Source organism: Crocodylus porosus, unplaced genomic scaffold, assembly GCF_001723895.1.
Source record: "Crocodylus porosus isolate Cpor-Errol unplaced genomic scaffold, CroPor_comp1, whole genome shotgun sequence".
Taxonomy (NCBI): domain Eukaryota; kingdom Metazoa; phylum Chordata; order Crocodylia; family Crocodylidae; genus Crocodylus; species Crocodylus porosus.
In genome coordinates this window covers 78531014-78555210 of record NW_017728906.1, presented here as the reverse complement: position 1 = coordinate 78555210, position 24197 = coordinate 78531014, and the positions used below count along the sequence as shown (strand labels likewise).

The window sequence follows — 24197 nt, the reverse complement described above, 5'->3', positions numbered from 1 at the left end:
TCATCCCCCTTCTCTCTCCCTTCCCCCCCCAGCCTGTCTCTCACCCATTGACTCCTCAGTCTACATCTTCACTGACTACCTGTGCTGTATGCATACCAGCCCAGCCTCTGGCTTCTTTACTTCGCATTCCATCCAGGAAGAGCACATACCAACTGCTGAAACTTCCTCAGCCTGACGAATGGTTTTTGAACCTGAAAGCTTGCTTAAAAATTGTTTTCCAACTATTTAGTTGGTTTAATAAAAGATATCAGATTCACCCAAAGAACTTTGTCTGCCTTGGGAGAACTAAAGTTTCTTTTTTATCTGGGTTTGTTGTTATCTTTCTAGGTCTGCCTGCTACCCAAAAATGAATTATGTACACAGCTCAGCTTTTAGCACTCCTCTTCCTCTGCTCAGATTATTACTCTAGTTGCACAGTGCCTCCATAAACCAATGAAAAGTGCTATACACTACAAAGAAATCCCTATGTAGGAGACTAGGAATCTTCTCCAAAAGTTCTTCAGACATTGTGCATTAAGTTGTATCTGATAAAATGCATAAGTTGTACTAGGAGACAGTATAAGAATACAGGCTTCCAACCTTCTTCTTCCCCTCCCAGGGCAGTAACTCAAAGTCAGGTTCCCTCTAACTGGTTCTCTTTCTGCTCCCGTAATTACTTTTGGCCTAGGAGCTTCTGTAAGCTGCTACAGTAAAGTCTCTTCCTGGGGAACATGCTGACATCCTATTACTGATGCAAGCCAGGAACTGAAACCCTAAAGAAATGAGGAAATAAAACACTGAAAAAGAGAAACTATCTATCTGGATTGTACAGATAAAAAATAAAGCTTCTACTTAGGGTCCAACAGAAAGTCAGCCAAAAGCCAGACTAGGCATGAAGCGATGTATCTCTTCACAGGAACTCCTTTGGTAAGATGTAATATGTGGCTATCATTGTAAAGTGCTGCTCTGTTAGGGGTGTAAATGGATTTAAGTGCCTAAAAGCAATCCTGTTCCACCGTGCTGCTAGAGTCTCTGAAAAAACTGAGTGCTGAAGCGTACTGTTATAGGTTACCTTAATACCATTCTAAATCTGTGGGAAGTTATGCTGTCTTAAAGTTAGAACAGATTCAGAGCAGTCACATGTTAAGGCTTAATGCTGTCTCAGACCTGCACAACTATGATTTTCCCCTAAACAGCCTGCCCAGCATGAGCATGGACATCGGCAGGAGCTATGGCGTGGGAGAGGATGAGGAGAGTGGCATGTAGCTCAGAGGCTGAGAAACCAGCATGGGATCTGTGACTTCCCTCCCTCTGCAGCAGCAGGAAGGGAGAAAGGGGTGAGGGTGGGAGGGGAGAAATCTTGAAAAACTGTTTGAAATAAAGGTGGAGAGTGAAGTTGTTACTTTAAATTACCCATTGCCAAATTAAGAGTGAGACTTCATAAAGGGGGATAAAGCAAAATGCCATGTATATTGATTACATAAATTAGACATAGAGGTTTGGACACAGCAGTCATATAGACACACACAAATCATCACACAGACACACACAATACAACCATTCCATTCAGACATTATAGGTACCAGCAGCAGTTGTTCAATAATGGCACTGGGTGGCTGGACCAGGACTTAATGAGAAAGAAAGATCCTGGGGATAGCAGCTTTGGAGCAGGGTGAAACAGACATATCTGTGCTCTGATGAAACAGCAGTTGACAGAGAGACTCACTCAACTTGCCATTTCTTAAGTCTTCTTTTATGGGGATTGGCATCCTTTGTTTCAGCACTTTGGGGCTTTTCCATACCCAGCTTCTGTTTTTGCAGTTGTTCTTTGTTCATCTTCAGCTTATCTCAGCCCGAGGTCAGTTTGGTCATCAAAGTTGGTATCTTAGACTTGGAGTGTTCTTGCTGCCCATCTGGCAGGATGGGTGCATTCCTCCTCCTCGTTATCTTCTTTGTGCTTGGCCTCAAAGGGATTCTTCAGCTATTCATTAATTAGTTTACTGACTGGTAACTTACATTTGGTGCCTTCTTGCTTACATAAACAGTTAAATCTTCTTTTCCCATCTCTATGCCATTCTCTCACTATTCACCGTTTTACACATACTTGTACATAAAGGCTATGCAGAGTTCATTCACTTATGTCAAGCAGAAGGATACAAAATGGAGTTTTCAAGTTTCTTACAGGACAAGACTAACATGGCAACTGTAGGCCCATTAGTCTTACTTCAATCCTGGGGAAACTCTTTGAGAAGATCATCAAGGAGCACATCTGTGATGGACCAGCAGCAGGGATAATGCTCAAGGGCAACCAGCATGGTTTCATTAGGGGCAGGTCCTGTCAGACCAACCTGATTGCCTTCTATGATCAGGTCACAAAAGCATTGGACGCAGGTTTCACGGTAGTCTTTCTGGACTTCAGCAAGGCCTTTGACACTGTCTCCCACCCTGTTCCTATCAAAAAATTAGGTGACTGTGGCATTGATGCCTACACAGTCAGATGGATTGCAAATTGGCTGAAGGGTCGTACTCAAAGGGTAGTAGTGGATGGGTCTTTTTCGACCTGGAGGGAAGTGGGCAGTGGAGTCCCCCAGGGCTTGGTCCTTGGGCCTGCACTGTTCAATTTCTTTATTAGTGACTTGGATGATGGGATAAAAAGTAGCCTGTTTAAATTTGCTGATGATACCAGGATTTGGGGTGAGGTGGGCATGCTAGTAGGAAAGGACAGATTACAGCAGGACCTGGACAGGTTACAGGGGTGGGCTAATGAAAATAGGATGGGTTTCAATACTGACAAGTCCAGGGAGTGCAGTGGGAACCAGCAGCACACTTATAAGCTGGGAAACTCCCTTCTCGAGAGCACAGTGGCAGAAAGAGATCTTGGGAGTCATTATTGACAGGGAATAATGGCCACAATGGGTAACAAGGAATAACAGCCACAAATTGTTAGAGAGTAGGTTAAGACTAGACATCTGAAGGCACTACTTCATAGTCAGGGTGGCTAGGATCTGGTACCAACTTCCAAGGGAAGTGGTGCTGGCTCCTACCCTGTGGGTCTTTAGGAGGAGACTTGATGTCTACCTGGCTGGGGTCATTTGAGCCTGGTTTTCTTTCCTGCCCAGGACTGAGGGTCAGACTTGATGATCTACAAGGTCACTTCTGACTCTATTTCTATGAATCTATGGTTACATTTCACTATTATTGCACTCTATGTTAACATCAGCTACATTAGTTCAGTTCCTGCTACAAAGTAAAGTGAGAATAGTGTAAAAAAAATCTTTATTTTAAAATTAAAGGACCAAAATTTTGCATGCATCACAGACAATTGGGATTGGTTGGGAAGGGGAAGGGGAGTTGGGTGAGGGGTAGTGAGGGGTCTTGTGGCTGCGATGGGGGAGCTGTGCTGGCCCAGGAAGCTGGGGGAAGAGAGACATAGCCACAGGTCATAGCACAGGTCTGAGAACCAGCATGCTCATTGCATGGCATAGCACACACCAGGGCAGGGATGAGAAGTTTGTAGGACCAGATAAACTGAGACACAATGAAGTGGCCAGGAGGGGGAGGTGGAGGTAGAGGGTCCTGGCTGGCACAGGGAGGGATGGCACAGCCGTTGGCTGTGGTGACAGTGGGGAAGTGAGAGGGCTGGTACAACAAGGAAGAAGGAAGGTTGAGCATCATCCCACCTTGGTCTCCTATAATTCTTTAAGGTTATATAAAGAGTTTTTATATCAGTATTTAAAGCATTGATATTTTATATCAAATTCAGGAAATGGGAAAAAAACCAAGACTTTCTCATGTGTTTATGAACTATGGGTGGTGGTAAAGGGCTGGGCCCTTAAGAGGCCCTGGCTGAGCCCAATAGACTGGGCCCATGCCTGCCTGCTCCAACAAATCCCAGCAGCACTGCCTTCTCCAGGGAAGGCTGCGGATGAGGCAAGATAAAATCAGGGGTAGTGTGGGAGGGTCATGCACCCTGGGTGGGGGGTGTAGCAGGATGCTTAAGGCATCTGCCCCTTTCAGAGGCCATAGCAGCCTGTAGGTGGGGCCAGAGCTGAATATGGGGTAATATGACCCCAGGAGCCCATGGGTGGTAGCTAAGACTCCCCTGATTAAAGGAGGGCTAGGATTATGTAGGATATAAGCCCAGACCCTGCAAGCAGCTGACAGTGAGATTCTGGAAGCTGGTGAGGACATATTGCCTGGCAGGAAGGCTGCAGCTCCTCAATGCCAGCAGGGAGAAAACAGTAAGAAGCCTGGAGGTCTGGGAAGGAGGTTTCAGAGGACCCAGTATGGGGTCTGTAGCCCTGAGAGAGGTACTGCATGTCTGGGGACCTATTTAGGGGTCTGGATGAGCCCAGAGTGGGGGGCTGTGTTTGTGTGACATGTGGAGGGATCTGGAGCCTAATGAGGGGTTGAGTGTGGGAGCCCAGAGACCAAGGGAAGAAAGCTGGGTCCAGAGGGCCTAGGGGTGAGATGGACCTGGCCAAGAGGTCTGTAGGTCTGTAGTGTGTGTGTGAAATGGGCTGTATTTAATTCAGATTTGGCCTGAATCAGGGACAGAGATTCAGTTCATTGAATCAGATCACTGTCTCTGTTTCTATTTGGCCGAATCCAAATCTGAAGATTCAATGCTGATTCAGAAAATCAACGATTTGGCCATAGACGCAACTTTAAATGTTTTTTCTACATACCTTGAGGTACCAACCATGGCTTATGAATGCTGCAATGCTGGGGCAGATGAAGCGTCCCGCAGGAGTGCGGGGTGGGGGGGAGGGGAGAGGTTGGCGGCAAACCCAGAAGTGGACCAGAAGTACTTCTGGTCCACTTCCAGGCGGGTCTGCTGGGGATCACATGAGGGGGCCCTCCTTCGGCCCCCTAGCTCAGCAATCAGCCATGGGGGGACTCTAGGTGCCCCCCCCCAGACCCAGGAGGCACCAGTTGCCAAGCCAGGGAGGTGGGGTGGGGCAGCAAACTCCCCAGCAGACCTGGAAGTGCACTTCCAAGGCTTCTGGGGCTTCTGATGTACTTCTGAGTCTGCTGCCAAGCGTGCTGGGGAGTCCCCCATGCTTCTGTGGGAAGCTCCAGCAGCCCCACCACCGCAGCATTCATGAGCCACCTGGTACCTTGAGATATGTAGGAAAAAAAATTTAATGCTGTGTCTATGTCTGAATCACCAAATCTTTCCGAATCTCTCTAAATCAATTCAAAGGGTTCCAATTCGATTCGGAGAAATTAAAGAGTCTTCTGATTTGATTCAGGTTCAGAGATTCAGCCATCAAATTGGGCCAAATCTGTGCTGAATTGAATCAGGGACCAAAGCTTCACACAGCCCTAGTCTGTAACCCAAAAGGGGCAAGGAATGGGGCTGGATGCCCATGCCCCAGGAGGGGCATGTAACATCAGGATTGCCAGGGCAGGATAATATGGAGGTGGGTTCTTGGTGTGACTGACAACTGCACCCTACTGAGCTTTGTGGTCACAGTGGTAGGGCTGCTTGTGGTAGGGTAGCCCCTAGAACAGGTGTGGGCAAAATATAGCCCATGGGATGGATCCAGCCCAGCAAGTGACTTCATGCCACCCAAGGATTGTTGCCTATCAGTTCACTGTATCTGGCCCAGCCCCAGGCTTTGCCTGCTGTGTTGGCATGGGAATGAGCAGAGCTCAGCCCCACGAGGGCAGTGTGTGCTGCACTCCTGCCCTCACCTGAGGGACACCCCAACCCTAGTCCTGCAGGTGGAAAGTGGTGGTAGTGAGCAGAGTAAGGGTGGAAGCAGTAGGGAGGAAGGTACAGAAGCAATGCAGAAGTGGGGGCAGGCAGGTCAGCAGGGGAAGCAGTGGCAGCAGTGGGAGTGCAGGGCCTGGGCTGGCAGAGTCCACCTGGTTCCATTGCACAAGGCTCCTGGGGCTCGCATACAAGTTCCCAGGTTCTCCACCTGAGCCATGTGCCTCTGTGGGGAGCTCTATGCGATGCACTTGATGGCCTGGACCTACTCACTACCTTGCACAGGTCATGAGGAATGACAGGGAATCAGGCTGGCTCCCCCCTGCTCCCTGCCACCCCAGTCAAGCCCCATGAACTGCATTTCCAGCTTCAACTTTGGGGCTTCCCTCAGCAACACAGGGTTTGGGCATGTGAGTCCCCATGATGGAGCCAGTAGCCTGGCCATGTGCAGTCCTGGGGCTCACCATTCCTGGAGCTTGCCAGGGCCCACACACACCCCACCATACACATGCACGCATACTTCCCCATGCACATCTCACACCTACACCCCCCACACACACACCCAGCCACCATCCTCTCTACACACCCCACATCCCCATACCCACAGTTCCCCCACAACTTCCTTCCACACACACACTGCAAATCCCCCATACCCACCCACCCTCCCACATCCACATCTTCCCCCACAACTCCCATGGCCCTGTCCCACATAGTGAGATTTGGGGGGGACTCAGTTCCCCTCCCCGCTCTCCACCTGAATCTTCCATAGTTTTGTCCCACCCTAAGAAGGGGGATGATGAGTGCTGAGCTGACAAGATCATGCAGTTGCCTGCAAAAAGCCATGCCAAACCAAATCCCAAGGCCCCTATTCCATCGCAGTGCTCCCAAGCCTTGCTGGGGTCTGTCCTATGCCTTTAAGCTCAGCACAACACATGGGAAATCTTAACTTAAGGTAAACTGAATTTAATTGAACTGGAATTTTCCATGCCTGTCTGGCCCTTTTCCCCTAGATGAAGGGAGGAAGGCATCACCACAGATAACCCCTGGCAGCAAGGGGTGGAGGCTTCCCCATCACCACAGATAAACTCTGGTGACAAGCAGTTGAGCTGCCACATGGCAAGGACGAGGAGTGCAGGGAGGCATGGTTCTGCAGGCTGCATGCTGTTGCTGCAGTTAACCCTCAGTGGCTTGATGCTGGGAGCAGAGCTGTTGGGCTACAAGACCGTGGAGACCACAGAAGCATGCTTTCCTATTATCCATGCTCCATGCCCTCACTGCGGTTAACCTCCTATGGCTCTGAACTAGGGGACAAAATCAAGTTAAAAACAATTTTCTATTTGCTGCTTTTCTGTGGCTCACTCTTAAAGGCAGAATGACGGTGTTGCAAAAATAGGTGTATTGATAGATTGTTCATGTTGGGCAGGAGGAATAAGATTGCTCATAAATTCCTAAGTCTACTTTGAAGTTCCATAGGTGAAATAGAATCTGCCCATAGGTGTCTAAATCCTTAAACACCTGAACTAACTGGCTGAAGATGTAAATGCTCTCAGGGCTGGAACTAACAGTGGTGGAGCTCTACCTGCTTTGATCAGTGGCACAATTTTTTCTCACTAATCCAAACACCAACTGTATTCCACTGTATGGGTGGACTGTGTTGAGAGTTAAAGGAAGTTGAGAGTTAAGGGAAATAGTGACTAAGTAATGCTGTCACAAGACTTCCTATTATGTAAGGAAGAACTAAAGTTACTACACAGTGACAAAGTAGAAACTATATTATTGCTCTGCTGTTCCAGCGTCAGACCTGAGCATTGCAGTCCTCACTGGGCATCATTCTTGCAACATTCTGTTAAATGAAATAAAGGAGTTTTTGAGAAGGTAGGAATTTTTGTCTATTTATGATTTCATCTGTCATAAATGTTTTCAGTGGAATAAATGTCTTGAATGAGCATACTTTTTGCTTGAGAGAGGCTGAGACAAAGTATTTAGGATCTGTTTATATTTTCCCATATAACTGAAATATTTCTAAGAAATCAGTAAAAGAGTACTCAACTTTTCAACACTACTGCAATGTCCAATAAAGATGATGCCAAGGCTTTTTCCACTGTGCATTGCTCTATTTCATTCAACACCTTTCTTTTTTTTAAGCCACAGTAAACCACAGAATCATAAAAAAATCAGGGCGGGAAGGCATCTCAGGACGTGATCTAGTTCAACCCCCTGCTCAAAGCAAGACCATCCCCAACTAGATCATCCCAGCCAAAGCTTAGTCTAGCCAGATCTTAAAAATCTCCAAGGATGGAGATTCCACCACCTCTCTGGGAAACCTTTTCTAGTATTTTTCTACCCTCCTAGTCAGAGAATTCTTCCTAATAACTAACCTAAACTTCCTTTGCTGCAACTTGATACTGTTGCTCCTTGTTCTGTCATCTCCCACCACTGAGAACAGTGTAGCTCCATCCTCTTTCAAACCCCACTTCAGGTAGTTGAAGGCTGTTATTTAAATCTCTTCTCAGTCTCCTCTTCTCTAGACTAAATACAAGCCCAGTTCCCTCCAGCCTTTCCTCATAAGTCATGTTCCCCAGCCCCCTCACCATTTTTGTCACCCTCCACTGGACTCTCTCCAATCTGTCCACATCCTTTCTCTGTTGGGGGCCGCCCACCAGTACTCCAGATGTGGCTTCACCAGTATTGAATAGAGGGGAATAATCACTTCCCTTGATCGGCTAGCAATACTCCTACCAATGTAGCCCAGTGTGCCATTAGCCTTCTTGGCAACAAGGGCACACTGTTGGCTCTTATTCAGCTTATTGGCCATTGTAACCCTTAGGTCCTTTTCTGCAGAGCTGCTGCCCAGCCAGTTGGCTGTACGGGTGCATGGGATTGTTCCATCCTAAGTGCAGCACTTGTCCTTATTGAACCTCATAAGATTCCTTTTGGCCCAATCCTCCAATTTGTCTAAGTCACTCTGAATCCTAGCCCTACCCTCCGGCATATCTACTACCCCCCTGCCTTCTCTCCCTCTCCCCCCAACCCCAGCTTGTTGTCATCTGCAAACTTGGTGAGGGTGCACTCTATGCCATCTTTCAGGTCACCAATGAAGATCTTGAACAAAACTGGTCGCAAGACCAACCCGTGGGGCACTCTACTTCATACTGGCTGCCAACTAGATATTGAGGCATTTATTACTACTCTCTGAGCCCAATGCTCCAGCCAGTTTTCTGTCCACCTTACAGTCCGTTCATCCAGCTCCCTACCTCCTTAGCTTGCCTGCAAGAATGTTGTGGGCTATATCAAAAGCTTGCTAATATCAAGGTAAACCATATCCCCTGGTCTCCCCGCATCCACAGAGCCAGTCTTCTCATTATAGACGGCAATCAGGTTAGTCAGGCATGACTTGCCCCTGGTAAATCCATGCTGACTGTTCCTGATCACCTTTTTCTCCTCCAAGTGCTTAGAAATGGATTCTTGGAGGATCTGCTCCATGATTTTTTCAGGGACTGAGGTGGAGCTGACTGGTCTGTAGTTCCCTGGAACTTCCTTTTTCCCTTTCTTAAATATGGACACTATGTTTGCCTTTTCCAATCATCCAGGACTCCTCCTGATCACCACGAGTTTTCAAAGATGATAGCCAAAGGCTCTGCAACCTCATCAGCCAACTCCTTCAGCACCCTCTGGGGCATCCCATATGCCCCCATGGACTTGTACACGTCCAGCTCATCTAAATAGTCCGTAATCTGTTTCTTTACCACTGTTGGCCTCTCACCTCCTCCCCAAATTGTGCTGTCAGGTGCAGTAGTCTGGGAGATGACTTTGGCTGTGAAGACTGGGGCAAAAAAGACATTGAGCTCTTCAGCCCTTTCTGCATCCTCTGTCACAAAGTTGCCTCCCTCTTTTCAGTAAGGGACTCACACTTTCTCTGATCTTTCTCTGGCTACCAACATACATGTAGAAACCATTCTTGTTGCCTTCACATCCCTTGCAAGCTGCAACCCCAGTTGTGCTTTGGCCTTCCTGACTTCACCCCTGCATGCCCGAGCAATGCTCTTATATGCCTCCCTATGTATTTGTCACTTCTTATATAAGCTTCCTTCTTGTGACTTAGTTTACTGAAGAGTTGCCTGCTAAGCCAAGCTGGTCTTTTGCCATACTTGCTCGTCTTCCTGCACATCAGGATGGCTTGTTCCTGTACTTGTAGTAAGGCTTCTTTAAAATACAGCCAGCTCTCCTGGACTCCTTTTCGCATCAGTCTGGCTTCCCAGGGTATTCTGCCTTTGATTTCCCTGAATGAGTCTAAGTCTGCTTTTCTGAAATCCAGGGTCTTTACTCTGCTGCTTTCTTTCCTTCCTTTCCTTGGGATCCTGAACTCAATCATCTTGTGATGCCCAAGTTGCCATACTGCTGCCCAAGTTGCCATACACTGCTACATTCCCAACCAATTCTTCCCTGTTTGTGAGCAGCAGATCAAGAAGAGCGCAGCCCCTAGTTTGCTGCTCCAGCACTTGCACCAGGAAGTTATCCCTAATGTTCTTCAAACACATCCTAGGTTGCCTCCACACTGCTGTATTGCCCTCCCAGCAGATGTCAGGGTGACTAAAGTCCCCCATGAGAACCAGGGCTTATGACTGGGAAACTTCTGCTAGCTGTTTTGAAGAAGGCCTCATCCACCACTTCCTCCTGATCGCAGTGGTCTATATCAGACCCCCACTCCAACATCACCCATATTGGTCTCCCCTCTAACCTTAACCCAGAGGCCTATCTCCAGTTTCATACTGGAGCTCTGAGCAGTCATACAGCTCTTTTACATAAAGTGCAGCAACTCCTCCTCTTCTCCTCTGCCTGTCCTTCCTGAACAGCTTGTATCCATCTGTGACAGTGGCCCAGTCATGTGAACTATCCCACCAAGTCTCTGTTATTCCAATCACACCATAGTTCTGTAACTGTCCAAGGACTTCCAATTCTTCCTGCTTCTTTCCCAGGCTCCGCGAACTCGTGTACAGGCACCTATGGTAACTAATCAATTGCTCTGATATCTCAGGAAGTATGAGAGCACCTTCCCTGTTGCCCCCTCCCACTTGCTCTTCCTCCAGGTCTCTCACTTCCCCACTTAGCTCAGGGCTTTGATCTCCATCCCCAGGCAAACATAATTTTAAAGCCTTCCTCACTAGTTTAGCAAGCCTGTCTGCGAAGATGCTTTTCCCTCTCTTTGTCAGGTGGATCCCATCTCTTCCCAGCAATCCTTCTTCTTTGACGATGGGCTGGTGTTCCAAGAAGCCAAATCCCTGCTGGTGAAACCACCTGCATAGCCAGGTGTTGATCTGCAGGATGCACTCATTCCTGCACAGGCCCTTTCCCTTGCCCAAAGGATCGACAAGAAAACAACCTGAGCCCCAGACCTGCTCACCCTTGCCCCTAGAGCCCTGTAGTCACTTTTGATCTCCTCAGGGTTTCCCCTGACAGTATCATTGGTGCTCACATGAATGGGCAGCATAGGGTAGTGGTCAGAGGGCTGGATGAGTCTCAATAAACCCTCCATGACATATCTCTGATCTGTCAGCATACTTCCCAAGACAACAGGTCAGGTGGGCAGATGACTCCCTCTGTCCCCCGCAGAAGGGAGTCTCCAACCACCACTGCCCAGTGCTTTTTTTGGTGGCGGTTGTCTCAGTTGTTCCCACCTTGGTGAGGCCTGGCCTGTCCTCCTCCACCAATGAAATGTGCTCTTCCCTCTCTGTTGCCAGGCTGCATATAAGTTCTCCGGATGAGCTGCTGGAGTTCTTCTGGAGAACAAATGCTGCTACCTCAATGGTTTAAAAAAATCTAATGGAAATTTGTAGAACACTTTCGCTTGCACTTGGTAAGATGGATATCATTGCACAGGCTGTATCTGGGGTCAGATTCTCATCTACCTATTAGGCATATAAGTGTACTTACGCTCCTAAGTATGATCCTGTTCCAACCTACTCAAGTCCCTGAAAAACAGGTATCTGTTTCTCTTTTCCTTTCTCTTCTTTTTATTATTACTTTTTAATGACTTCAGTCTTAAAGGGTTATATGACAGTAGTATGTTACAAAAGCAGAGGCTTTGGTGCATTCTCACCACCTGAGCTGGGTGGAATAGTATCACGCACTGAGATTTATGTCCATTTATATACCTAATAGATGGAAGCGAGTATGACCCATTGTACTCAGATACAGGAGGCAGTTCAATGTTTGTTTATAAATCCTGGCTCTTAATTTCACTTAAGTACTATAATATTGAACATTTCACATCATGGAAATATGTAAGTGTTTGTTTCTACCACATGTGGAGATAAAAGTTTCCCCATGCCATTTTAGAAAGCTATAATAGATAATCTGACTTACTAACTGAACTGCATAACTGTATTTACCCCACCCTTCTTATCTTACCGTTAGCCTTGATGCCCTACTTGTCCCTCTCTTTCTCTCCCTATTCTTCTCTACAATTTTCTCCAACATATAGAATAGTTCTCTCAGATATGTGTGAAGCAGGTTGGAAAACAGAAAGCATGTGTTCTGTCTAATTTTTAAAACTTTCTGTTCAGTTTTTCTGCTCTGTGTTAGTCACATGGACCCTTCTGTAAAGTCACATCCTGATAACCAACATTCATGCTATGTAACAATGACTCCCCAAAAGGAAATGATTCGCACTTTTTTTTTAATGTATGCAGTAACATCAAGTTCAATGTCAGACATCATAGCTGTCTTGACCTGGGCTCAGTTTCATCTTGCAGAATAGCTGTTCTACTTTTCCAGTTATCTGGGTACTCTCAAGTTGTAACAAAGGTTTCCAGCATAGCATGATGGATGGTTATGTCTGCACTTCAAAATGGAATTGGATTGTAGCCTGTTCTTTTGAAATGGTTGCAAGTTGTAGTGTGGAAAGGTAAAACCATTCACAGAATATAGCCTTGTGCTTACTTTTTCTGTAATTCAAGTGTTCCCTGGGGAGGTTAATCATCATGAAACCTTAACAGATTTGTTTTCATAATAGGGGGAAAATATGCAATAGTCTGATCTGTTTCCTGGTAGAAATTCTCCTAAGAAGAAAAACACATTTGACAGAAACAGATATTGAAAGAAGAAAGACCCATACTGTTCCAAGAAGGAATGTGTGGGTTTCTATACCAGTGAAATAAAGAACCTTTAGTATTTTATGATCATATTTGTATCTGAATTTCCTAGATTTCATAGATTTCCAGGGTCGGAAGGGACCTAATCAGATCATCGAGTCCAACTCCCTTCTCTGGGGTCAACTGACCCCAGCCAAGTGCTTGTCTAATCTCCTTTTGAACACCTCCAAGGTAGGGGAAAGCACCACCTCTCTTGGAAGCCCGTTCCATATTTTGGCAACCCTAACCATAAATAATTTCTTCCTGATGTCCAATCGAAATCTATTCTCTTTCAGTTTATGACTGTTGTTTCTAGTAACTCCAAAGGCACCCTGGTAAACAGAGTAGAAGAGCGCGCCTGTTTGCGGGGCCTGTTCGTGCGGCTCGGGAGTGTGGCTCCCACCTGGTGTGGCTATATAGGGACGGGAGGGGAGAAAAACCCCTTCCTGATCCCCTACAGCTAGCCCAACTGGCCCAGTTCCCTCCCCTGCCCCAGCTTACTTGATTGCCGCTGCTGGCTTCTGCTGGCTCCTCACCCACCAGTATTGCCGCTCCACTCAGTAGGGTCGGGGGGGGAGCCAAGGGCTCATGCGCACTGCTGCACACGTGTGCTTCCTTTGGCATCCTGGCCTGACCCAGACAAATTTTGTCCTGCGTATCTAAGAGTATGTCTATCCATCAGCATGTCTTGGCACAAATACCCTGAACATGCCCCATGCACCTGATCCTTTTCACATGCTCCAAACCCAAAAATTCAACAATCAGACTGATATCTCAGATTCTTATATAGCCCTTATGATAGTACAGGAGTACATCACACACTTGACAGTATCCTTGATGAGAAGGAAAAAGCTATTAAACTTTGATGCAGGGCAGAACTGAGACATAGAGGGTGCGTCTACACATGCAATTAGGGTGGCTGAATAAACTTTGATGCAGTTCACATTTGCACATGCACATGAAACCATAGCATGTTTAGCTAGGGCATGAGCAATCCTGGTTGGCAGGGAGCCTGCCAGCCTGGGGATGCTCTGACCTAGCTCAATGTGCTGCAGAGGGCTGGCTGGGGTAGGAGGTGTTTTTGGTGCTGGGCTTACCAGCAGGCAGCCCCTGCACTGAAATACCCTTGTGCCCCAGCCAACCCCATCAAGAATAAATACTAAAGGTTTTTTACATGTGCATTGTAGTGGAGTAAATAACTCCACTGTAACATAGTACTTGTGTTTAGTAGTACTATCCTAATGGGGAGTTGGTTATAGCTCCACAGTAAACATCTCATGTAGATGCATCCAAGGAGGCTAAGGACAAAATCATATTTCCCCATGACACTGAGGTGTGTAACTTACAGAGATATGTAAATTTAATTTTTGGAACCTACGCACAACTTGGATTCCATGTAGACCTGTGCACAGAGCTGCCAGGGGTAAAATGGTAGTGATAAGCAAAGTGGTTGTGGGGTTAGGGCACCTCCCTGGGATACAGAAAACCCATATTCTAGGGCCTCGTCAGCTTACAGGGTTTGAAACTGCATCTCTTACTTCCCAGCAAAGTGCTCTAACTACCGTGTGTCAATATATCAGGCATTGCCCCAAACTCCCTTCAGTCATCTCTTTGTCACTCTCCCATTGCACTTTGTATTTTATATGCACTACAAAAAAGGATTTAGAGCACCAGGAAAGTTTCTGCAGCCTTTGAAGCAGAATCTTAGCCAGAATTCAGCTCCTTTTCTTAAAAACAATCAAGTTTTACAGAAGCCCAAATTAATCCTAACATCTTTCCTTTTCTTCAGGTGTTATTCCTGTCTATTCCCAAGCAACATCATGGTGATCACTTTAGGTGTGTCTGCCATGATCTGGTGCATCCTGCCATTTCATCCAGTGCATGCTACTATCCAGTGTACATACTGTAAGTGAAATCCTTTGATCTGAGGCATTTGAAAAAATTGAGTTTCATTTCATTTCACACTTAGGATATTTGCAATGAAGCAAAGGTTGGTTTTCTGTGCCATGCCTTTGCACCTAAAAACTTTGAGAGAACTTACCACATCTTTCTGATATTTATTTATAAAACTTTCAGCAAATGAGACAACCTCACCCATTACAAACTTGACGGTGAATCTGAAAGGACTAGAGCTGACTTGGGACAGCAGTCTCAATATTACCAAATACCAATGTACTATGAAAACAAAAAACAGCTTTGTAGAAAAAGAGGTAAGTTTGCTACTCACCTCCTGCTAGAAACACTTACTTATGTCTTTCCCTTTTATAGCCTTAATTTCTTAAACAAGAATGTGTGTAGGACTGGTCAAATCTCAGGGTGCCTGTATATGTGCAGGGATGCAGCTCTGATGTACTGTAACTACAGCATGTTGGAGCAGACTCGATTAATTAAATCTGCTGGAGCATGCCAATAAGTGTGCTCCATCAGCCTTTGTGTCTTGTGTATTATTATCCCTATGCTTCAAAATGGCGGTGAGGGCACTTTAACTAAAGCTTGCTGAATGAGCTTTAGTTAAAGCACCCCCCACCACCGTTTTGAAGTGCAGTACACTGAATACACGAGCCCCTCTAATTAAAGATCCCACCCGGGAGCACTTGTAAAGATGCATTTAATATTCAACAAGATTACTCATTTTGTTTCCAACACCTCCTGGAGGTCTCTGTATGTAGTTAAGAATGAGGGACAATATTCAGAAAAGCAGTGATTCTGAAAATCACTGGGATTTTCAGTGAGCGAGACAAGGCAATGACCAACTGAGCATCCCATTTAGGTCCAGCAATATCATTGTGATGCTGTGGGAAAGGGGAGAAACAAAAATTGCTTGATGTCATATTTGCATCGTTATAATAACAACTTTTACTATAGAACAAATGCCAAACAAATAGATGTCCTGACCCTTTGTCACGCTACATTGGTAGCATGACAAAAGCTACTGATAAATTGTGCCACTTCATTATGGCCATCTCCTTGGTCTATGGTGGTAAAATGTCAGAAGCCCAGAGCTGTCTGCACTCTCCCAGCACCCTGGGAAGGAGTCCAGGACTTCAGGTGCCTGAAGTCAGGAAAACTAGGTTAGATTGGTTCCCTCAATCCCCTGGAGCAATCCCCTGGAAAAGCCTTGCTTTTCCCACCTAGAAAAATGCACATCTCTGCAAATGGAGTAATGCCAGCATGGGACCTAGTGAATCCTGGGCACCCTGTGTCTCCATGCTGGGATCAGAAGTGAACCATGCCTCATGCAGAGGCATGGGTCAGCATTAATCTTGCCAGGGACTGGGGTATGAGTTGGGTAATCCCCAGCATCCCATGCCTCCATGTGAAGCTGATGCTCTTTGTTGGGTGACACATAGATCCCACCACAGTTGATCTGCTTCAGCTTGGCAATATGTTTCTACCCTAAGAGTTTAACATGGTGCAAGAATTACTGAGTGACATTCAGTGTTTTGTGTGATGCAGGAGCTCAGTCACATGGTCACAATGTCCCATGTGGGAGGGGCACTGTATGAAGCAGATTTTCTTTTGCCCTTCCAGAAGAGAAGGGAGCACACTGCTGCTATCCATAGTTCCCTACAAAATCTGCTAAAGCTCTTTAATGAAGGAGTTCCATGGACTTTAGTGGGAGAGAAGTATTGGGGGAGCCAAAGAGTAAACTGTTCACAACCCTGGCACCAATGCCTGTAGTTCCCCCTGGATTTCTCCTTCAGGAATTAATGCAGCTGGGAACAGAGCAAATATAGGCCTGGACCCTCACAAGACTTACACACATCTGTAACTTTGCCCACTGTGAGCTGTCCCACTAGCTGCAGCTGGCATTTTGATTGGATTATTCCTGGGGCAATGGCCACCTACAATAGGAATGGAAAAAACAGAGGATTGACACAAATGTATGTTGTCTTTCAGGAGGACAAGAAAAACTGCATATTTTCAGGGAGGCCTATACATGAAGGAGCAATCTTTAGAGTTGAAGGAAACTATGACATGGTCTCATATTCAAGTGAATGCACATTTATTCCTGAAGGTAACTTTCAGAGCACTCTGCAGGCTAGAGCATCTGGTTAAAAATGACTACCCTATCTAAGGGCAATCAGACAGACAGACCCCACCCAGACCCTGCACCACCGCCCCCTCCAAGGAGCAGGACTTGTGGGGAGGCCAGCAGTGCTATCCTCACTCCCCCCTGCCCCCAGCCCTACTCCTTGGAGGTGGCAGCAGCATGGGGTGCTGGCGGAGGGGGCTGAAGGGAATGGTAGGGATAGAGTGGAATGGCAGAGCGCCAACATAACTGCAGGGATGTTGGGGGTGGAGCAGGAATGGAGTGGGGTGGACCAGAGATGGAGGGGACTGAGTGCTCCCCCAACTCCTTGGAGGCAGCAGCAGCACAGGGTGGTGGGGGCATGGCATTGGCCTCACCACCCCTGCTCCATCCCCTCTGTCCCTGCCATCATGGTTGTGCTCCATCCCCACCATAATTCTTGACAGGCAATTAGCTAGATGGTGGTGGGGATAGAAGCACAGAGGTAGGTAGCAAGGCCAGTGCCGTAATGCCACCACCCCACACCATTGCTGCCTCCAAGAAGCAGAGCCATGGATAAAGTTAAGGCCAGCAGTGCTGGCCTTGCCCCCCCCCATCCCCACCATCATGGCAGCACTCCAGACGTGAGGGCCAGACACAGGGCGGCAGCAGAGCAAGGCAGTGGGTGGTGCTGGCTGCCACGTGCAAGCCTCCCCACCACGCCACCACTCGCAGTACAATGTGGTGGGTAGTGGCGCTCCATTCTTCCCCATTCCCGATCATTGTTGACAGGCAATTCACTAGTTTCAAAATAAAACTCTGACTACAACCGGGATCTTCACTGAAGCAACTTATGATTAATATGAGCCATATTTCAACTGTCATAACTTCATCTGCAGGTAATAAGTATATATGATGCAATTTTTAAAAATATAGTATCTACAATCAGGGGCTTAAACTAAACACTTGAAAATGCTAATGTTCAAAACCTCTCAGGGTCAAACTAACATAAACAGAGATCTGCTTATTTTGACCATTATTTTGCTCAGCCAATTAGTTTTCTAGTTTTCTTGGTTAATCTAACCAGTAATGCATAACTAGTCATAAAATTCTCCTGTGCTCTTAGGTTTGAGTGGAACATCGGTGGAAAATTTTACCTGTATGATTTATAATGTTTCCTTCATGAATTGCACTTGGACTCCTGGCAGGAATGCTTCAGAAGATACTCAATATTTTCTTTACCAGTTCTCAAAGTAAATGATTTTCATTGGCTTAAGAAAATTTTGCATTCTGATTTGATAGATGATGTTTTCAGGGCAAAAAGTACTCTGCCCATTGTGCCTGTAAAGATGCACTTGGATGGCAGATTCTATCCTGGGCAAATGCTGCTTCCCAGAGGTATAAGTTTATGATCTATGATAAATGCCATTTATGTAGATTTATCTCAGATTTCACTGTGCATAGTTAGGCCTGGCGATTTACACATGTTCAAAAGCAATCCAACATGAGAAAGTGCCATCTAACCCAAATCTACCTGGGAAAGTTAAAGGATTCAGAGCAAATCTCTGAATCATGACTAGAAACTATTTTGATAGAGAAAGAGGGAAAGCAACAAACTGTTTGCCTAACAGGCTAGTGGTTAGGACACTTGCCCAGGAAGCATGAGCCTATACTTCTAGTCCTCTCTTATCTTTTTTTGTTTGTTTGTTTAAACCTACATCTCTCACTTTTAACAAAATGTCCTAAACAAATGGCAGGGCCAACTGAACCTCCACCTCTCCTACTGAAGCTGGCCCTCTAGAAAACCAACATGTGAAAAGATGTGGGGCACAAGGGGTGCAGCAACATGAGATGCTTTGCTGAACATTAAATTAATATAATGCACAGTAAAGTGTCACTGTCTACATGTACACAGCAATTATTGCATAGCAGATTAGTCTCGTCTGCCATTTTCTAAGTACCTGTAGATACAAGTACTGGAAATTGGTGCATTAAACTAATGTGCCAAAGCACACATGTAAACACTGACCGAGTGAAAATTGCTTCCACTTAGCTTAGGTAGCAGGGGGCCACAGGAGATAGGGAGAGCTGTCACAGCTCAGTGGGACACCACCTGCCAGTCCCATGGATATCAGGGCCCGTTCAATCTCCATGGGGCAAAGAGAGCTGTTATGGTTGCTGGCACAGCTCTCCCATCCCGTGGAGATCAGGACCAGCCCCCATGTCCCCTGCCAGCCCAGAGCTGGCACCTGGGGGAGCCTGGAACTCTGCCCAGAAATTTCAGGCACATTAATTGCATGTAGATGCAACCAAGGAGAAAGAGAAGAGGGAGGGATCTTGATACTTTGGCTATTGAGGAGAGCACTAGCCTGGAAAGGAGAAATCCATGGATTCTGGCTCCTGCTCCTAATGCTGCACTAAATTTGCAGTAGAGAGCCACTGGATAAAATGATGTTAGACTCCTGTTTCCAGGGCCATCTGTCCCAAGCACGAGGCTTTTGGGTAAATGGTGGGTGTGCTCTCTTCCTTTTCTTTTGTCAGTCTCAAGTTGTACCTTTACACCAATCAAAGTTTTGAAGAATTACGAAGAAAGTATGCTCTTTCTCTAGATGGATACCTAGCCATATTGGGCAAAGCTAGTCACACAGATTGGAATCTTAAGTAAAGTATGGATGTCTAAGGCCTGTTCTGCCTCCCAGAGGTATGAGTGAAGCTTGCAAATCTGGGAAACAGAATGAAGGTCTAAGTGCTACATGGATGTGCCATAGGAAAAGTAGATTCTTGCCCTTAGTGCTTTAACTGAAACAATTTGGTATTTGCAGCAAAGATGAGATGGAATGCCAACATTACATAAAAGATGCACATGGAAGACATACTGGATGTAGGTTTCAAGATGTGATGATAGAAGACACTAATCCGGTTTACTTCCTGGTGAATGGATCCAGCAAAAAATCAAAGATTCAGTTTTATGATGAGTACATCAAGCTCCATGAAATTGGTAAGCAGGAAGTTTCTTTCCACTCTGACACCCAGCAGATAGAAGAGAGCCTGCCCTTTGTTTTAGAATTATACACTGCTTTCTGCATATCCTTCTGCAGCATCTAATGAAAGGAGCTTCAGCCCATGAAACCTTGTGCTAAATATATATCTACCTGATTTATCTTTAAGGTGTAATTTGACCCTGCCTTCTACAGCATTCTTCTTCAGCTTTCATTTATAGAGAGCTGTGTTTTCTAGTCTTTCTAACTATAAAGATATAATTCCAAATTGTAACCAAGTACAAATTAATCCAGCAATGTTTGCCTAAATAAAAAATTAGTTAGGAAAGGCAAGAGCTTTTTAATTTGTTTGGAAATACACATTGTACTTCTGAAACTCAGTGGTGTCACTATTCTCAACTACAGTGCCCTTCATCCAAGTACTGAAAAGGACTGAAAAATGTCTTACCCAGAATATACACTTACCCAGATTTAATGTAAATAATGCTTATAAGCAGGGATCCTAGTTTTTGCTGATAACCTGAAAATTGGGGATTTTTTTAAAGTAACCCAAAATCCACATTTTTTTTATAATCAAAAAGAAACACCACTGTATGTATATTTATTTATTACTAGCTTTTCCTTTTTGATTATGGAAAAATATGGGATTATGGAAAAATGTGGATTTTGGGTTACCTTTTTTAACCCGAAAATTGGTGATTTTTTTTTAGCAGAGAAAACCAGGATCCTTGCTTACAAAGTACCCACTGTTGTCAGTAGCAGTCCTGGAACCACCCTCATTTTCAAGGCTTAGCTCTCAAGTTATCACAACCTGTGAAAATCAGAGGGGCTACTCAGTTTGGGGGCTGTTAATACAAAGCATTATTCACATAATGCATATGAAGCATTATTCACAGTCCTGTCAGTACTGTGGTATTAGCACCCCCAAAGGAACTAGCTTTCTATCATTTTCAAGGTTTTTAATTTACCTACATACCACACATACCTTTTCTCCAAAAATTAGCCCTCCAAAACTGGGGTGCACATTTTAATTGAGGAAGCTGATTTCCATGCCAGAATGGAAGCATGAGGATGCTGTAATGGCTCCATGAAGGAAGGTCAAATTCTATTTAAATAACTTCTAGCTATTTAAAACATATTGTGGCTGCCCATCCAAAAGCTGTTGCCAATTTGGTAATGGTCATCACATGGTTAAAGCTTGAGCTGCATAGTTTGCAAGACGAGAGAGAGTGATGCTGAAGAGAAGACTCTGAACCTGCTCCATGCATGGAGGCTCACACAGGCATGATGCAGGACAAGTGATTTTTGTTTTCTTTTGTTCTGCATTCCCAAAACAAGATGTGTCTTATTTGGAAATGTGTGGTATGCAAGAAAATATGGTAGTTATAATGTAGGAAGATACAGTTACTGTGCAGGTAACTAGAATGCAATTAAATTGCACAGTAGATAGTGAGGCTGGATGATGTTGTGCTATCGGTTTATGCCATACTTCCCTGATTGCCCCAAAGCCCAGGGACTAAATCCTATTTCATTACATGAGCATAAATGGTATGTACACAGGCACATAACTGCAGCTTTTATCACTTATGCATAGCTTCTGATTCAGCTCCAGGCACACAAGCCTACTTGCCCCTGCATATCCTCAGTAGGACTGTACTCAGAGAGGGCATCTGTGTGGTGAAATAGGATCACCCCTGTATGTGGAAAAGAGCAGGTAAGTCCCAAAAATCTAGTCACAGAAAAGCCACAACAAGAGGGGATTAGATGCAGGTTGCAGCTCCAAACCTTACTAGTTAGAGTGCTTGTTCAGGGAGCAGAATGTGGTCCCTCTCACTCGTGGAGAGTCTGAAACTTCATCACTTGCTTTCCAAAAAGTGCCATAATACAGACAGCTTTCAGGCTCCTCTCCAGCCGTCTTCTTGAAGCTGGCCCTCTGGGCAACCAAAGGAAGAAGACACATGGAGCCAGGTAAAAGAAAACCAAGCAAAGTATATATGGCTCAATTATATGGATGCTATTGTAGGTGGGAAGGGATCTTAGGTTCTAGCATAGGCCTTTTCTTCCAAATTTAAAAAATTTCCCAGGGCTGCTTGCTTAATGAAAAGGCAAATACAAGATGCAATAGCCCAGTTTTAAAAAGAGGTCTGAAGAGGATCTGGGATGTGTAGAGGCTTCAGCCTGCATAGTATGCAGTGCAGGTTCAAACCCCCTCTAGATGAGACAGGCCTAGAACCCCCTGTTCCCTGGACAAGTATCCTCACCATTTGGCTTCTGGGTTAAAACATGGATGGGTCCTCCATCTCCATTTTACCTCCAGCTGATATGTGTTCAGAGTGATGGTATCTAACTGCAGGGAGTTGTACATAATTGTGTATAAGTGCTAAAAGCTGCAGTTACGTAGCCATATATATGCCATTTAGGATTTAGACCCAAGTGTCACTGTGTTAAAAATGTCCAGCTCTTCACTTCTGAGACAGAGATCTAAGTTGTCAATACCACACTCAGTTGCAAACTAGAAATGTAAGCTTAGAGTAGAAGTATCTGAATGTAATATAAAAATAAATACCACAAAACTTACTGGGCTGACTGGACCACTGAATTTCATAAAATAAAATAAAGCACTGGAGAATCACATAAAGCACTGTAGAGACTTCTGTTAAAAATTGCTCCAGTTTAACCTAGTATAGATATATATTCACTCATACGTGACTGCAGACCAGGCTGCTGACCGTATCTTTTACCAAGGCAAACTGGTCCTTTATCAATTGTAATATAGATGGTTTTGTTTCAGAATTTCTTACTGCTCCAACAAATATCACTGTAAACTGTACTGAAGAGCCTCCCCTTTGTATTGTGGAATGGGAACCGCCCCGTACAAGCAAGAAAAACAGGAATCATTGTTTTCGATATAACATTGACATACAAAGCAAACCAGCTATGGTAAGAGTAATTTTGCAGATGATTCTCAACGCTAGTCTGTCCTCTGCATTCACACACACAGAATACATAAGCCTCTCTCTCCAGTCCTGAGTTATTCCTCATGTGTAGCATTAGCCTTCCTTTTAGATCCAACCATCCCAAATGTTACCTAGTCTATTGCCTCTTTTGCTAACCCATGGCTGTCTTTCTTAAATGGCAATTATTTATGCTCACAATATTTTTTCTTGGCTTTTTTTATTCTCTTATTCTTATATTCGGGGGGAGGGGGGGATGGTGATTTCCCTTCTGGTAGTCCATTTCTCTCTCTCACCATTACTGTCCCCTTAATAAACACCCAGGTCCTGGGGAAACCTTAAAATAAAGTTGACACTACAACTTGCTTTTCCTTGGGATGTTTGAAAAACTCATCTTGCATTCTGTTCACTATCCCAAAATGTGAAAATGTTGTTTTTACCTCTCTTATCCATAGATTCTTCCTGGGCTTCTGAAACCTCATCCTTTATGAACTGGGAGCTTCCTGAGTCCCCTTACCCATTAGTCAGTCTACCCATTAGACCTTACCTACTATTTCATTGAGTTGGTCAAAATCTGCCTGGTATCCTTGTTTAATTGCTCCCATGCCTTCCCTTTCTTAAAATGCCCTGGGTCCCTGTGGCTACCTCAGGGTTTAGGTAAAGGACAAAAGGTTAAATCAAGGCTACCCAGCGGAGAAAGATAAAATTAAGGCTATGACAGGGCATTCGTAGATCCAAATTCTATCCTGGGGAAAGCAGGTGTTGCTCCTCACAGGAAGTGCTCAGAGTTGAACCTGATCCATGGTGTATGAGTCTCTATTAAATGTCCTAGCAAATTGGGAAAAGCTTGACAAGTGATAGAATGTGCAAGAAGAGAGCCTGGTTTGGAAGACATGAGTCAAAGGGGCCAGTAAGGGAGTACTTAAAATATAGAGAGTTCTGCCTTTATGACTGTATTCAAACAGAACTTAAAATCCTAGAAGTATAGAAAATGAGGGTTGGAAGAGACCTCAGGAGGTCATGTAGTCCAACCCCCTACTCAAAACAGGACAAGCCCCAACTAGATAACCCTAGCCAGGGCTTTGTCAACCTGGGTCTTGGAAACCTCCAAAGATGGAGATTTCACCAGTGCTCTAGGTCACTTTTTCTGATGTTTTACTACCCTCCTACTGAGAAAGTTCTTCCTAATATCTAACCTAAACTTCCCTTGCTGCAACTTGATTTCATAGATGTCATAGGCATTAGGGTTGGAAGGGATCTCGGGAGATCATCGAGTCCAGCCCCCTGCCCAAAGGGCAGGAAGTCACCTGGGGTCATAGGATCCCAGCAAGATAAACATCCAATTTACTCTTGAAGGTATTCAATGTAGGTGCTTGAACCACCTCCGCTGGCAGACTGTTCCAG

The 24197-nt window shown here is 45.3% G+C and overlaps 1 protein-coding gene across 4 annotated transcripts in view; it reads left to right on the top strand.

Moving 5' to 3' along the window:
- The first annotated feature begins 806 nt into the window (after positions 1–806).
- LOC109306132 (granulocyte-macrophage colony-stimulating factor receptor subunit alpha-like) overlaps positions 807–24197 on the top strand; it is a 39101-nt gene continuing 15710 nt past the window's right edge. For 2 of the 4 annotated variants that reach the window (XM_019529399.1, XM_019529400.1), the window contains exons 1-7: positions 807–906; positions 14618–14733; positions 14905–15038; positions 16729–16846; positions 17967–18093; positions 19663–19838; positions 22631–22779. In XM_019529399.1, coding sequence (XP_019384944.1) covers positions 872–906; positions 14618–14733; positions 14905–15038; positions 16729–16846; positions 17967–18093; positions 19663–19838; positions 22631–22779 — 855 coding nt within the window. In that variant the 5' untranslated portion in view covers positions 807–871. Of the gene's footprint in view, positions 907–7448; positions 7574–14617; positions 14734–14904; positions 15039–16728; positions 16847–17966; positions 18094–19662; positions 19839–22630; positions 22780–24197 lie in introns of those variants that run through there. The other 2 variants (XM_019529402.1, XM_019529403.1) reach the window with 2 other exon arrangements.